The following is a 17,197-nucleotide window of genomic DNA, read 5'->3' on the forward strand; positions in this document are numbered from 1 at the left end:
AAATACCACTGAACTGAACAGAAATACCACTGAACTGAACAGAAATACCACTGAACTGAACAAAAATACCACTGAACTGAAATACCACTGAACTGAACACAAATACCACTGAACGAAATACCACTGAACTGAAATACCACTGAACAGAAATACCACTGAAAATACCACTTAACAGAAATACCACTGAACTGAAATACCACTGAACAGAAATACCACTGAACTGAAATACCACTGAACAGAAATCACTGAACAGAACAGAAATCCCACTGAACAGAAATACCACTGAACTGAACAGAAATACCACTGAACTGAAATACCACAGAACTGAAATACCACTAAACAGAAATACCACTGAACTGAACACAAATACCACTGAACTGAAATACCACTGAACAGAAATACCACTGAACTGAACACAAATACCACTGAACTGAAATACCACTAAACTGAAATACCACTGAACAGAAATACCACTAAACCTAAATACCACTGAACTGAACAGAAATACCACTGAACATAAATAACACTGAACCGAAATACCACTCAACAGAAATACCACTCAACAGAAATACCACTGAACTGAACACGAACACCACTGAATTGAAATACCACTCAACAGAAATACCACTGAACTGAACACAAATCACAAATACTGCTGAACTGAAATACCACTGAACATAAATAACACTGAACTGAAATACCACTGAACTGAAATACCACTTAACAGAAATACGACTGAACTGAACTGAAATACCACTGAACAGAAATACCACTGAACCGAAATACCACTGAACTTAAATACAACTGAACTTTTAGAGTTTGGAATTATAAGTAGATTTCGGAATAATAAGTAGAGTTTGGAATAATAAGTAGATTTTTAGAATATAAGTAGTATTCTGGAATTATAAGTAGATTTTGGAAATTGCAGAGTTTGGAATTATAAGTAGATTTTGGAATTATAAATAGGTTTTGGAATTATACGTAGATTTCTGAATTATAAGTAGTGTTTGGAATAATAAGTAGATTTTGGAATTATAAGTAGTATTTTTAAGTCTTTTCAACTGAGCTACATTGTGCGCTCATCACTCTTCAGAAGTAATAAAGATGAAATAAAGTGACGGATATTAAATGTGTGATATTGTGAGGTGGACGTATGCAGGTGAAGTGAAAACCACCTGCGATCCTTGTCGCCATGGCAGCTGACCTTTTGGCCCCTGCCCTCACGTGTCAGTTACCTGAGTGCAGGTAAATCTGTCACGCAAAAGCCTGAGGTGCAATCGTCTCGGCCTTGAAGTGTCGCTGGCTCTCGCTCTTTGGATGATTAACTTGGCTGTGACTCCACCCCCTCTGACTACAGGACATTTGGGGGGCGTTGCCATCTTAATGGTTTTTATATGATGGATCACTGCAGTGGTGAGGCTTTCCCATCATGCAGTTGGTGGATCATTCAGTCTCCTTCATCTTCTTTACTGAAACTGTAGTCTCCTGCAGGAGGCGCTCTATGCCACTTTAATCTTTATTGTTGCCTCGGAAAAGATTTTTGAGTAACATTTATCTTTTCCTAAACTGTTTTTGTGTCGTAAGATTTTCTTTTATCGTGAGTAACTTTTTTTCGTCCTCACCATGTTTTCCGTAACATCAGAAGCTTGTTTTGTACGTTTTTAACGCGTTTGTTGTGTCATTTTTTTTTCATTTTGGCCAGTATCGCAGTTTTTATTGTGTTTTTTTGTTCGAAACATTGGTTAGGTTAGTAACTTTACATTATGTTAAACATTTAACATTTATTTTTGTGGTCAAATGTTCTTATTACTCTCTTGTGTGGTGAAACTCTTGGATCATGAGTTATTTTCACAGCAGTGTGTGTGCGTGTGCGTGTGTGCGTGCGTGTGTGGTAAAGAGTGATACAGCAGCAGAGAGGTTTGAATTCCGACACTGTAGAGACTTGTAAGGAGTGATACACTTTTCTGTTCCTGTCAATGATGAATGAAACGCTGCTGAAGAATGGCCTCACCACACAAACACGAACACACGTTTGAAATTCATGACTTGAGGGGACATTGCATTGACTTACATTCACTGGAGACTCTAACCTTAACCACAATTACTACTGGCCTAATTCTAATCCTAATCCTAATCCTAACCCTGACCCTAACCTTAAAACATATGTTTACCTTAAAATGTAGTCATTTGTCTTCCTTGTGGGGACAAAAATCAAGTCACCACAAGGAAGACAGGTCTCCATAATGTGAGTGTGTCCCCACAACATTAATAATACATGGACACGCACACACACACACACACACACACACACACACACACTGACAACATGCTGTAACCTGAAGGAAAAATTCTCTGATACATGAGCAGGATCAGAGATGTGGGGCCAGCAGCTGCTCATATACAGTGAAGTGGTCACATGATCAGAGCAGAGAGTCTCAGGCATTAACTTTACACTGTGGATGAAGATGATGAAGATGATAACTAAGACGATAAAGACTCGATTCAGTTAATGTCGACGTCACATGATCACGTCTTTATGTGTAAACCACTCACACACTTATGTCCTCAGGGTTTAATGAAGCTGAATCATCTCTGAACATGTTTGATAGAAACCTCAGAGTTTTGTCTTTGTCCGTCTGTCTGCAGCTGAAGACGGCTTCATGTGTAAGAGTCCAGCCGTCGCAGACATCGTGATCCTGGTGGACGGGTCCTGGAGCATCGGACGCATCAACTTCAGGCTGGTCAGAACCTTCCTGGAAAACTTGGTCCGGGCTTTTACTGTGGAGATCGACAAGACCCGGATCGGTGAGAACGGTTTGGTTTCAGTGGCTCGGGTGGTTTTCTGTGCAGTGTACACAGTGCGCCCTACTGTCCACAGCACATTCTGCAGGACACTCAGATGTCCTCAGTCTCCTGTAAGTGCGTGTGCGTGTGTGCAGGTCTGGCTCAGTACAGTGGAGACCCGAGGATCGAGTGGCATCTGAACGCTCACAGCACCAAAGAGGCCGTGATCGACGCCGTCAAACATCTGCCATACAAGGGAGGAAACACTCTCACTGGTACAGAGACACAGAGACATGGACAGACAGACGGAGACACAGTCAGTCCTCTTACCTGTATCTGTCCTCACTGTCCACAGGTTTGGCTCTGACCTTCATCCTGGAAAACAGTTTCAAACCAGAGTCCGGATCCAGAGCCGGTGTTCCCAAAATCGGGATCCTCATCACTGACGGCAAATCCCAGGACGACGTAATCCCTCCGGCCCGGAGCCTGAGGGACGCCGGGATCGAGCTGTTCGCCATCGGTACGAGAGTTCACTTCCTCGACTGACCTCGACTGTCAAATATATTTGAAGAGAAAAATATTCCAGATTCCAAGTATTTATTGTCAGATGAACAGTAAACAAACACTCCAGTTTCCCTGTACACTTAAAATACCTGCAAAAAGTGAACCAAGAAATACTATTAAAAATAGTATAGTATATACATATATACACATATATGTATATACTATATACAGTATATACATATATACAGTGGGTTGCATAAATATCTGCACCCATTTAACTTTTCAACATCATTGCTAGGACCAGAAACATAAATGTGTTCGATTGAAATTTTATTTGAAAGACACACACTAAGGGACACACAATCGAGAAGTGAAATAAAATGTATTCCAGCTTTTGAACTTTTTTCATAAATGCAAAACTGAAAAGTAGGGTGTGCAAAAGTATCTACCCCCCTGAGTCAATACTTTGTGGAACCGCCTTTTGCTGCAATTACAAAAAGTCTGTTGGGGTATGTCTCTACCAGCCTTGCACATCTTGAGACTGGAAGTTTTGCCCACTCTTCTTTGCAAAACAGCTCAAGCTCAGTCTGATTAGATGGTGAGCGCTTGTCAACTGCAGTTTTCAGATCTTTCCACAGATTCTCAATTGGATTTAGATCTGGGCTTTGACTTGGCCATTCTAACACGTGGATATTTTTTGTTTTCAACCATTCCATTGTTGCCCTGGCTTTATGTTTAGGGTCATTGTCTTGCTGGAAGGTGAACCTCAGCTCCAGTCTCAAGTCTTTTGCAGACTCCAATAAGTTTTCGTCCAAGATTGCCCTGTATTTGGCTCCATCCATCTTCCCATCAACTTTAACCAGCCTGTCCCTGCTGAAGAGAAGCACCCCCAGAGCATGATGCTACCACCACCATGTTTGACAGTGGGGATGGTGTTTTCAGGGTGACGTGCAGTGTTTCTTTTACGCCAAACATAGCATTTTGCATTTTGGCCAAAAAGTTCAATTTTGGTCTCATCTGACCAAAGCACCTTCTTCCACATGTTTGCTGTATCACCCATTTTTTTTAAAAGAATGGCTTTCTTCTAGCCACCCTTCCATAAATGCCAGATGGGGTTAGCCCTAAACCCTGCAGTGTACGACTAATAGTTGACCTGTGGACAGGTTCCCCCACCTGAGCTGTGGCTCTCTGCAGTTCATCCAAGGTCATCATGGGCTTCTTGGTTACAGCTCTGATCAGTCCTCTCCTTGTTTGGCCAGTAAGCTTAGGAGGACGGCCCTGTCTTGGTAGGTTTACAGTACTCCGAGAGATGTTCAAAGCTTTGGAAATCTTCTTATAGCCTAAACCAGCTTTATACTTCTCCACAACCTTATCCCGGACCTGTCTGGTGTGTTCCTTGGACTTCATGATGCTGTCTGCTCCCCAATATTCTCAGACCTCTGAGACCATCGCAGAGCAGCTGTATTTGAACTGAGATTAGATTACACACAGGTGGACTCTGTTTAGTCATTAGGTCAACATGTGATCATTCAGAAATCATCAGGCAACTTTTGAAGGCAATTGGTTGCACAAAGAGGAAAGGGGGTAGATACTTTTGCACACCCCGCTTTTCAGTTTTTTATTCATAAAAAAAGTTCAAAATCATGTCTAAATTTCATTTCACTTCATGATTGTGTGTCTTTCACATGAAATTTCAATTAAATATATTTAAGGCGCTTTTAAATTAAGTTTATTATTATTATTAGTAGTATATATATATACAAATGTGTATATATATATATATATATATGTATATGTCTATCTATAGTTTGTAGATATACATATAAAGAACATATATATATATATGTATATATATACATACATATATATGCACATACAGTGGGTACGGAAAGTATTCAGACCCCTTTAAACGTTTCACTCTTTGTTTCATTGCAGCCATTTTCTAAAATCAAAAAAGTTCATGTTATTTCTCATGAATGTTCACTCAGCATCACATCTTGACAGAAAAAAACAGAAATGTATTAAAAAAGAAAAAGTGAAATATCACATGATCATAAGTATTCAGAGCCTTTGCTCAGTATTGAGTAGAAGCTCCTTCTGAGCTCGTACAGCCATGAGTCTTCTTGAGAATGATGCAACAAGTGTTCCACACCTGGATTTGAGGATCCTCTGCCATTCTTCCTTGCAGATCTTCTCCATTTCTGTCAGGTTGGATGGTGAACGTTGGTGGACAGACATGTTCAGGTCTCTCCAGAGATGCTCAATTGGTTTAGGTAAGGGCTCTGGTTGGGCCAGTCAAGAATGGTCACAGAGTTGTTCTGAAGCCACGCCTTCGTTATTTTAGCTGTGTGCTTAGGGTCATTGTCTTGTTGGAAGGTGAACCTTCGGCCCAGTCTGAGGTCCTGAGCACTCTGGAAGAGGTTTTCTTCCAAGATATCTCCAGGTACTTGGCCGCATTCATCTTTCCTTCAATTGTAACCAGTCGTCCTGTCCCTGCAGCTGAAACACACCCCCATAGCATGATGCTGCCACCACCATGTTTCACTGTTGGGATTGTATTGTGCAGGTGATGAGCAGTGCCTGGTTTTCTCCACACATACCACGTAGAATTAACACCAAACAGTTCAATCTTGGTCTCATCAGGCCAGAGAATCTTATTTCTCATAGTCTGGGAGTCCTTCATGTGTTTGTTGGCAAACTCTCTGCAGGCTTTCATATGTCTTGCACTGAGGAGAGGCTTCTGTGGGGCCACTCTGCCATAAAGCCCCGACTGGTGGAGGGCTGCAGTGATAGTGGACTTTGTGGAACTTTCTCCCATCTCACTACTGCATCACAGTGATCTTTGGGTTCTTCTTCACCTCTCTCACTGAGGCTCTTCTCCCACGATTGCTCAGTTTAGCTGGACGGCCAGGTCTAGGAAGAGTTCTGGTCGTCCCAAACGTCTTCCATTTAAGGATTATGGAGGCCACTGTGCTCTTAGGAACCTTGAGTGCTGCAGAAATTCTTTTGTAACCTTGGCCACAATTCTGTCTCTGAGCTCCTTGTGCAGTTCCTTCGACCTGATGATTGTCATTTGCTCTGACATGCACTGTGAGCTGGAAGGTCTTATATGATATGTATATATATATATATGTATATATATATATACATATTATATAGACAGGTGTGTGCCTTTCCTAATCAAGTCCAATCAGTTTAATTAAACTCCAATGAAGGAGCAGAACCATCTCAAGGACAATCAGAAGAAATGGACAGCATGTGAGTTAAATATGAGTGTCACAGCAAAGGCTCTGAATACTTCTGACCATGTGATGTTTCAGGGTGCTGAGTGAACATTCATGAGAAATAACATGAACTTTTTTGATTTTAGCAAATGGCTGCAATGAAACAAAGAGTGAAACATTTAAAGGGGTCTGAATACTTTCTGTACCCACTGTGTATATACATACATATACATGTATATATATGTACATATAAAGAAAAATAATAAATGTTAAAAAATATATGTAAATGTATGCATTATATTTAGTCCGATCAGCTGTTGAGGATTCTGTGTGTGTGTGTGTGTTGTCCTGTGGACTCTGTGGTGGTAGATGCAGAGAGGGTAGTCACTTTAACACACACACACACACACACACACACACACACACTGCTGCCTCCATCACTAAGTTCAAACGTCTTATTTTTAGTGAATAGTAAATTCCTTTGTTCAGATTGACCTCAGTGACACAAAGTGACCACACGAGGCAGCAGAGGACCAGCAGCTACAATCACTGGTTTTCTCTCTGGACTTTGGTGTGGGAGAGTGAGTGGTTTACAGACGTGTGTCTCGCAGTGAGACAAAGACGTGATCGTGTTCTTAAAGACATCGTAGACTTAAACTGACGTAGATTTTATGAGTTCAGTCTTTTCTTAAGAGGCTAAAATCTGGTTAGCGAGCTTGTGATTAGCATTTCAGTGTTTTTTATTTTGTAAACAACGTTTTGAATCTTTAGCTCCGCCTCGTTTGAATTAAAAATGTTGTACCTTGTCTTCGTCCAGGTGTGAAGAACGCCGACGAGAACGAGCTGAAGGCCATCGCTTCTCCTCCCGAGGAAACGCACGTCTACAACGTGGCAGACTTCAGTGTGATGAGCGAAATCGTGGATGGTCTCACGAAGACTGTGTGCGACCGCGTGGAACATCTGGACCGACAGATCAAAGGTTCGTGCAGATGACGCTGTAAAAAATAGAAAAAGAAATCTCTGGTAAATATCTTTGTTTCTTCCTCTTCCAGGTGGATCCCCCGCTCCCCCGCCCACTTCTGTGGCTCCGCCCCGCGACCTGGTGACGTCCGAGATCACGGCTCGCAGTTTCCGCGTGACGTGGACGCACGCGCCGGGTCAGGTGGAGAAGTACCGCGTGGTGTACTACCCGGCCAGCGCCGGACAGCCGGAGGAAAAAGTACCTGCAGCGTTATTGATCGTATCAGCGTTTTCTTCTGTCGTGTAATCTTGTCCTAGCATGTTTGAGCTAACCGCGTCAAACTCGGTCCATGTGTTCAAGACAAGTTCATGATTAAAATATATCAAAGGATTTTCTCTACGTCAAAAGGCGTGGCCTCAGTGCTCCGATAAAGTTGACGTTAAAATGGCAGGAAAACTACATTCAAATTCCACTTTTTGGGACTGCTGCGCTCCCAAGTTGCGTGGGGCGAGGACCCTTTCATGGTCCTAGTTATTAAGATTTTTATAATTATTATTATTTTTCATTAGATTGCAGTTTAATCCACCTGTGTTTAAATCTCAGTGGAGACGAGTGCGGCGTCTGTAATACGACGAGGTGTCCGTGACGTACGCGGCCTTTAATTAAAGTTCTTTTTGAACGCTCTTTACGTCCCATTGCTGTCCCAGTCCAGCGTCGTAACCGGTTCTGGTCTGTGTTTCAGGTGGTTCAGGGATCAGAAAACAGCGTGGAACTGAACTACCTCAACTCTCTGACCGAGTACCAGGTTGCCGTGTTCGCCGTGTACCGCAGCTCTGCCAGCGAGGCGCTGCGCGGGAGCGCCACCACATGTACGTCTGTCACGTGACTTCTTACTGCTGTTTTCTTTCTTTCTTGTGATAACGTGAAACAACAGAATGAAAACATGAAAATAAACTTTTACAGTTTCCTAAACTTTCTACGTGTGAAGCTACTTCTGAAAGACAAGTCAGTTTATTCAGATTCAGGGTCAAATATAAATGCAGTACCTTTAGAAAATATACTGTAGTAACTGACCCTGTTACATTATGTATGGTAAATTCATTCAGACAAAAAACAACAATAATAAATCTTAACTGACTGCTCTCAGTCTGGACATGGATGAATGGAACAGTTCACTATTTAGCAATCAGTCTGTTTGGCTATGAATAGAATAGCTCACTATTTGGCAGTCAGTCTGTTGTTGGATGTTCAAAACAGTTCATTATTATTTTAAACTCATCCACTTTCTCTGCCTTGTGTGTGTGTGCGCGTGTACGTGTACGTGTGTGTGTGTGTGTGTGTTGCAGTGGCCCTGCCCACAGTCAACGACCTGGAGTTGTTTGATGTCACTCACAGCACCATGAGGGTTCGCTGGAAGATCGCCGCCGGGGCTTCTGGGTACATGATCCTGTACGCACCGTTGACTGAGGGAGACCCTGCTGACGAGAAGGAGGTGAGGCGTGTGTGTGTGTGTGTGTGTGTTTACACAGTCACAAACGGGGACTTGTCCTCTGTGTGGGGACAAAAACCACGTCCCCATAACAGAAGGAGGAGCGAGGTATGGACGACCATCTGTGCTCCTCCCATCAGACCTCATTACACTCGCCATCATCATCATCATCACTGCCGCCCCCCCACAGACAGAGAGCTGTAAACAAGAATTAACAGTCATATAAACCAGGCTGAGACTCAGAGTCTGTGTGTCTGGACAGGACAGACGGACGAGTAGATATGATCAGCTGATGAGACGATAAACGGATGGATGAGAGACACTGACATGGTGTGAGAGAGAGAGATAACGCTGTTTATTTAAGACATCGTGTCCTCGTTCTGTTCTGTGTGCGCGTGTGTGTGCGTGTGCGTGTGCGCGTGTGTGTGCGTGTGCAGGTGAAGGTGGAGGACTCTGTGAATGAGGTGGAGCTCGAGGGTTTGACTCCAGACACCGAGTACACAGTGACGGTGTACGCCATGTATGGTGAGGAGGCCAGCGACCCCATGACCAGCCAGCAGACCACGCGTGAGTCCCCGCCCACATGATGTCACTGCTCTTTTCGCACAAACAAACCTAACATACATGAGACGCAGTAACACTCCAGGTCAGCAGGTGGCAGGTGTATGTCACCTGCTGACATACACTGTCCTCCCTGTCCTCCCTGTACTCTGTGTCCTCTGTGTCCCTAAAGAACTTGATCGTTGTCCTGACCCTTGACCTTGACTCATCCCAGCACGTTCTCCACACGTGACAAAAGTGTCACACACAGACAGACACACACACACACTTCCTCTCCCTCGTTGGTGTGATGTAAGCCCCGCCCCCGGCGTGTTGTGCAGTCTCTGTGGTGTTTATGTCGGATCAGACGCCGCTGCTTTATGTTTTCTGGGTTTTTTGCAGGAAAGTTTTTCTAAATGTAAAATAGTTTTTTCTGATTTCACAGTCCCGTTGACACCGGCCAGGAACTTGCGGTTCTCAGCCGTAGACCACAGCTCCGCCCAGCTCACCTGGGACTCCACCTCCGGGAAGGTCAAAGGGTACCGCATCATGTACGTGAAGACCAACGGGGTCCAGACCAACGAGGTGAGACGTTTTCACGTCAGCGTTTAAAGGGACAGTTCATGTGAGAAGCAGGTGGAGGCGTCTACGATGTCTTTGTCTCCCTGTAAGACAGAAGTGTGTAAACCACTCACTCTCCCACACCTAAGTCCAGAGAAATCAGTGATTTTAACGTCACACACACACACACACACTCTGCTGCCTCCATCACCGTCATGTGTTACAAAACTAAGTTCATTGTAACCAAAGTAACAAGAAAACAAGATGGTGTCTGGGGGCCATGCTGCATGTCCTGGCTGCGAGGAGAGGGAGTGGGTGGAGTCACAAGCAGGTGCCAGGTAACGAGGAGGAGAAACTCCAGGTACACTGTAAAACACTGTAAGTTCAAATGCCTTATTTTAGCGAATTCGACATTTGAAATTGTTGCTTCAGATTTACGTCATTGACACAAAGTGACCACACGAGGCAGCAGCAGCTCTGGTGTGGTGGACTTCAGCTGTGTCTGACTGCAGTTTTCTAACAGAGTGTGTTCACAGGTGGACGTCGGCCGTGTGACCACCTGGTTGCTAAGGAACCTGACGTCTCTGACGGAGTACACGGTCGGCGTCTTCGCCCTCTACGACGAAGGACAGGCCGACGCTGTGACGGACAGTTTCACCACAAGTAGGAGCCGACAAATGATTCCTGTCCCTCTGCGGCACGGGATGTCCAGCCGACTGTTACCATGACAATAAGTCTGTATCTGTGTGTGTGTGTGTAGAGACTGTACCCGACCCGGTGGACATGAGGACCAGTGACATCACTACCAACAGCTTCAGCGTGTCATGGCAACATCCGGCCACTGATGTCGTGCTGTACAGACTCACCTGGACGTCCACTGACGGAGGGGACAGTGAGGAGGTGTGTGTGTGTGTGTGTGCATGTGCGCGCGTGTGTGCGCGCTCACACACGTACACACGCGTGTGCAGCATCTCTACGATGCCTCAAATACGTGACATGAAGACCACGCGTGACTGTTAATGAGCACACAGACACACTGTGTAGTGTTTGTGGAAATCGAACAGCGAGGGGTCATTCGTGCCGTGCCACGTGTGAACGCAGCGGACGCCTGCGCGCACGCTCGTCTCAATGTACAAATAATGATTAACTTTATTTACAAATACTAATGTTGCATTCTCTGTCATTAAAACATTACAAATATGAGCCTGGTTGTCAGAGGAGAGCTTCCCCCGTGTATAAAGACGCACATGCCGCTGTTCACCTCACAGGTGCTGAAAGGTGACCAGTGTTTTGTAACATCCTCGACCTGCTGCAATAAAAGCTTCAGTTCTTTATTAAAACGTGTGTTGATGACACGGAGAAACTTTTACCGTGCGCCTCGCAACATGAGCGCAAGCACCAGACACGTCGTTTTAATACAAATAAATCATTAATAATATTAAATTTAATGCTAAATAATTATTTGTACATGAGACGAGCGTGCGCACAGGCGTCTGCTGCGTTCACACGTGGCACGACACTTATCACCTGTCACCCTCATTATTTGGTGTACTACGCGTTCCTGTACGCACGCGTGTTTTTCAGTCTTTATGCAGCGAAGGCGACACGGTTAAGGCGTTTCAGTATAGTGTGCGGGCATTAAATACCTCTGATAGTGCACGGGTGCGTGCATGTTTTATGAAAAAGAGATAACTCAAAATCATTTTTAACAAGCGCCATGGCAACATGTTTATACAGGAAGTCGTAAAAGGCCAAAATCAGTGGCTCTTATTTTGAAAGCCAGGTTAAAAGGAGGTCGCTATTTAAAATTCATAAAGAATAATATGTCACAAAAAATAACATACAAACCACAAGAAGTGAGGACATCTGTCACATCCTGTAATTGTAGTTTATGGATTAAAACTGGGTTTTCAGGTTAGGATTAGGTCTAGGCCTAATTAAGGATTAGGATTAGGGAATTTGGAATCAGACTTTGATGATGATGATGTTTGTTTGTGTGTCTGTTTGTGTGTCTGTTTGTTTGTTTGTGTGTCTGTTTGTGTGTGTGTCTGTTGTTTGTATGTCTGTGTGTCTGTTTGTTTGTGTGTCTGTGTGTGTGTGACTGTTGTGTGTCTGTTTGTGTGTGTGTCTGTTTGTGTGTGTTTCTGTTTTGTGTGTTTCTGTTTGTGTGTCTGTTTGTTTGTGTGTTTGTTTGTTTGTGTGTCTGTTTGTTTGTCTCAGGTTCTGCTGAATGGAAACATCAACACTTACCTGATAAAAGGACTCAGTTCTGCCACAGAGTATGAAATCCTCCTTGCCGCCATCTACGCTAACGAGGTCGAGAGCGACGAGGCCATCGTCATAGAAACCACTGGTAAATTTGGCAAAACAATCTCTTTTAATGTGAATTGCTCAGGTTTAGTGAATGTTTGAGGGGTTTTATCACACAGAAGGGGGCGCTATAGCCGCGCTAAAGCCGCTCACTTTCATATCCTCCCCATAAGGAGAGCTCAAAACAGCTAGCAGCTACTGTAGCTAACGATGTTAGCAGCTACTGTAGCTAAACACTGTAGCATTGGTGTTTGACGTTAGCAGCTACTGTAGCTAAACACTGTAGTATTGGTGTTAGACGTTAGCTGCTACTGTAGCTAAACACTGTAGCATTGGTGTTTGATGTTAGCAGCTACTGTAGCTAAACAATGTAGTATATGTGTTTGATGTTAGCAGCTACTGTAGCTAAACACTGTAACATGTGTGTTTGATGTTAGCAGCTACTGTAGCTAAACAATGTAGTATATGTGTTTGATGTTAGCAGCTACTGTAGCTAAACAATGTAGTATATGTGTTTGATGTTAGCAGCTACTGTAGCTAAACACCGTAATATGTGTTTGATGTTAGCAACTACTGTAGCTAAACAATGTAGTATATGTGTTTGATGTTATTACTGTAGCCAAACACTGTAGCATTGGTGTTTGACGTTACTGTAGCTAAACACTGTAGCATTGGTGTTTGACGTTAGCAGCTACTGTAGCTAAACACTGTAGCATTGGTATTTGATGCTAGCAGCTACTGTAGCTAAACACTGTAACATGTGTGTTTGATGCTAGCAGCTACTGTAGCTAAACACTGTAACATGTGTGTTTGATGTTAGCAGCTACTGTAGCTAAACAATGTAGTATATGTGTTTGATGTTAGCAGCTACTGTAACATGTGTGTTTGATGTTAGCAGCTACTGTAGCATGTGTATTTGATGTTAGCAGCTACTGTAGCTAAACACTGTAGCATTGGTGTTTGATGTTAGCAGCTACTGTAGCTAAACACTGTAACATGTGTGTTTAATGTTAGCAGCTACTGTAGCTAAACACATGTGTGTTTGACATTAGCAGCTAATGTAGCTCAAATACTAGCAGCTAGGAGTCGCTACTGTAGCTTCTGGTCAAATATGATGTGTGATTGTTATGCTAACTCTTGCTTAAGTTTAAAAAAATCCTGTATCATTCATTATTTTGTTTCCACTTTAACTTGATTTTGGAAATATTTACAATTTTCAGTTGAAAGATTAACCACCGTTGCCACGACGACCACATCCACAGCAGGTAAATCTATTTCCTGGCTCCTCCCCCTCTCCCAGATGTTTCAGTCTTCAGCGACGACAAACGACAATTGAACACGAGGAAATTGATTATTTAACAAAATAAAATGAATTCAATTTAACATGATTTAGAAAATGGGTGAAATTAATATCAAGTCCTTCAATCTTAAACGTGGTAAATAATAATTTTTATAAACAATATAAAGTATTTGCTCAGTGGTCAGTTTATTAGGAACACCCACTGAATTTTCCTCATCATCAAATCTGTGGGACATGTTGATGTGACGTTGTTTTTCTTCTTCTCTTGTTTGTGCTCCAGCTGCTCGCTTCGGCGTGAGGAACATGAGGATCGACGATGAAACCACGTACAGTCTGCGTGTGTCGTGGCAACCGGCCGACTCCAGGAACGTCCGCCATTATCGCCTGAGCTACGTCAGCGCCAAGGGAGACCGCGCAGAGGAGACGGTGAGACGTCATCTGAAATAATCCCTTTTTAATCCAGTGATGACAGCTTTTATTTTGAAAATACAGAGCTTTAGTAACATGATTTTCTCATAATATTGGTAAAACAAAATTGTGACGTTAGCAACATTTATCGTAATGTTGGTATGATGTGCGAAAACAGGATTGTTTGTGAAATCTTATCCATAAAACAGTTCAAAGAAAAACACGCAGGTGCACTTTGAGGTCAGGAGGTCAAATCTGCCTGTGATGGAACTTGAGATTGACAGTTTTCGCGGGTCACAGTGGCCCTCGCACATAGTAATGCTGTGTTCGAGACAGTAGGAATTTTCCGACCTACTACAAAAAGTACTGGAACTCCGCTCAAAGTCCAAGTCCTTACTCAGCACAAATCATCTGCCCCGACTTCACGGAGAATCATTTATCTGACGCCACACAACAATGGGAATGACATGCATCTGGATATTTCAACTGGGAAATTCCAACCTCTGATATTGTCCTTGAACGCAGCATAAAGTAAACAAACAGTGCATGTTTGCGCATGTGCACAATCTCTGTATGAAGAAGGATCGATTTCACAGATGAGCCGACACGTGATTGCGTTTGCTGTGACGTCGACTTGTCGGTTCTTGTTAAAATCGTTGTGCTGATATTATCAGTTGCACCTTCCCCGAACCTGGCGCTAACGTTAGCTCCAATTTGGTGTATGCGTCATTATTGATTTATTTTCATCAATAAAACCGTTTCAAACAGGTGCGTGATCAAAAATAATATAACGTTGCTTTGTACAAGCCTGAGCCCACTCTCCACCACAAGCTCTCTTCATTCACTGTTATTCGCTCTCTGAACCTCGTCATGTGATCATCATCATCAGCCTTTTTCTCAAACAAATATGCCGTGACTCTTCATCACGTTTGGTTTGCAGCTCTTTGATGATGACGCTGTACACGGCGCTGACGGCCTTCCTTGCAGAATAAGGAGATTATGCCTGTGGTATCGGAGTCAGTAGAAACTTGCGTTTGTTATAAAGTCACGTTTGTGTTAGTGATATGGTGATGGTGTGTTACCATCTATTAAAGGAGCTCAGTCTAAAACTTCCACTACTGAGGTTTCTAACTCCGGATAACCTGGTTGACGTTGAGTTGCAATATATTGGATTTATTGCTGTGCATTTTCCATACATAAGGAAATTCCATCAAACAATCAAAAACAGTTTCATGAGGAGCGCCTCCGCGCCACAGCGGTTGAAAACCGTTTGCCCTTCCGGGTCAAAAACCTGACAAGGACTGTGATAATGCCACCTATATACACCTGAGCTCCCCCTCTGAGAGCACAGCGACCCCACACACACATTGAGTGAATTACACCAAACCTCATAACACAATCAAACACATTCGGCTCCTATACCATCTCTGTAAATATCAATATCAGAGTTGGACACGCCCACATGCAGTGTGTTTTTGATCCCTGAGGAAAGTACTTAGTTAACAGGTTGAATTATTCACTCACACACTTTCATGTGTTCATTCGACTGTGACTCTGGACTTTCACTCTTTAGTCGATATTCTGTTCTTTTCCCCTGAATCTGTTCAATTCTTCATGAAACCATGTTCACATTCACAGCATGGATGAAAGAGGTGTGTGTGTGTGTGTGTGTGTGTGTGTCTTTGCATTCTGAGCGTGTTCAGTCTCGTCTGCACTTCCTGAAAAAGAAGGGGAAAAAAAAAACATCTCTGTGAGCCTCGACAAATCAATTCCAGCTCAGTCTGATGAAAAAGGCAGCAACACACACACACAGGTTTGTGCTGCTATTCTTCTCAGGACTTTGCATTGACTCAAGTTCCTCAGAAAATGAGGAGGTTTTGCCTCATGAGGTCCAGGTTTTGGTCTCCATGAGAACTTGTGATCCTGACAAGGTCAGCGTTTATGACAGAAAACGTCCCAAAAAAAGACAACAATAAAATATTTTCACTTAATTACAAAACCACTCAACCTGCAGCGCAACATCCAGGTTTAGGTTTTGTTTTATTATTATTGTTATGAATAAATATAATCTCATGTTTGTGGTTTCTGAATAAGTATAATCTCATATTTGTGGTTTCTGAATAAGTATAATCTCACATTTGTGGTTTCTGAATAAGTATAATCTCACATTTGTGAAATCGGTAAATAATAAAATGCTGCACTTTCTGCTCAGGTATGTTTGTACAGATAAAAACACAAAAAAAACAGTCTTTTTCATCAGTTTGTCTTTAGTTTGAGATTAGACACTCTATACTGTGCGTGTGTGTGTGTGCGTGTGCAGAGAACAGTTCCCACCGGACAGAGCAGCCTGATCCTGCAGCCTCTTCTCTCTGACACCGAGTACAAAGTCGCCGTCACTCCCGTTTACTCCGAGGGCGACGGACCAACGGCGTCACAGACGGGACGAACACGTGAGTCACGTCATATGTCATCAATCCACTGTAAAATGTTGTATATTAAAAGGGAATTGTCTTTATCTCACTGTTAGAGTCAGTAAACCACTCACTCTCCCAAACCAAAGTCCAGAGAGAAAATCAGTGATTTTAACATCACACACACAGGAGTTGTTTTGATCCACTGCTGCCTCATCACTAAATTCAAATGTCTGATTTTGTCAATTCGGCATTTGAAAAACTTTATTCAGATTGACTCCAGTGACACACAGTGACCACACGAGGCAGATGGAAAAGTCTGTCTAACAGTGAGATTAAGACGTGATCACGTAAAAACTCCTGCATGGAGCGGTAATGTAAATGGAACGCAGCTCATCCATGTAACAGATGTAAGTCCTGTCATGTTATTTATTATTTAAGCAACAAAACGTTGATAAAAACTTCTCTCTGTCCGTCCTCAGTTCCTCTTTCAGCCCCGAAGAACTTGCGAGTGTCTGAGGAGTGGTACAATCGTTTCAGGATCAGCTGGGACGCTCCACCTTCACCCACCATGGGCTACAGAGTCGTCTACCAGCCTCTGTCTGGTACACACACACGCACACACACACATGCTCAAATCAGATGTAGTCAGATTAGACCTGGTCAGATTAGATGTAGTCGGATTAGACCTGGTCAGATTACATG

At 43.1% G+C, this 17,197-nt stretch overlaps 1 protein-coding gene across 3 annotated transcripts in view; it reads left to right on the top strand.

Moving 5' to 3' along the window:
- Nucleotides 1-17,197, top strand: part of LOC122786159 (collagen alpha-1(XIV) chain-like) — a 63,942-nt gene that overhangs the window by 14,752 nt on the left and 31,993 nt on the right. For all 3 annotated transcript variants that reach the window (XM_044052218.1, XM_044052220.1, XM_044052221.1), the window contains 16 exons: nt 2,647-2,805; nt 2,940-3,059; nt 3,140-3,304; nt 7,330-7,491; nt 7,565-7,731; nt 8,216-8,342; nt 8,820-8,965; nt 9,400-9,529; nt 9,948-10,087; nt 10,600-10,726; nt 10,824-10,963; nt 12,284-12,416; nt 13,594-13,638; nt 13,954-14,099; nt 16,402-16,531; nt 16,975-17,097. In XM_044052218.1, the coding sequence (XP_043908153.1) occupies nt 2,647-2,805; nt 2,940-3,059; nt 3,140-3,304; nt 7,330-7,491; nt 7,565-7,731; nt 8,216-8,342; nt 8,820-8,965; nt 9,400-9,529; nt 9,948-10,087; nt 10,600-10,726; nt 10,824-10,963; nt 12,284-12,416; nt 13,594-13,638; nt 13,954-14,099; nt 16,402-16,531; nt 16,975-17,097 (2,160 nt within the window). The remainder of the gene's footprint in view (nt 1-2,646; nt 2,806-2,939; nt 3,060-3,139; nt 3,305-7,329; nt 7,492-7,564; nt 7,732-8,215; nt 8,343-8,819; nt 8,966-9,399; nt 9,530-9,947; nt 10,088-10,599; nt 10,727-10,823; nt 10,964-12,283; nt 12,417-13,593; nt 13,639-13,953; nt 14,100-16,401; nt 16,532-16,974; nt 17,098-17,197) is intronic.

Source organism: Solea senegalensis, linkage group LG20, assembly GCF_019176455.1.
Source record: "Solea senegalensis isolate Sse05_10M linkage group LG20, IFAPA_SoseM_1, whole genome shotgun sequence".
Lineage (NCBI taxonomy): Eukaryota > Metazoa > Chordata > Actinopteri > Pleuronectiformes > Soleidae > Solea > Solea senegalensis.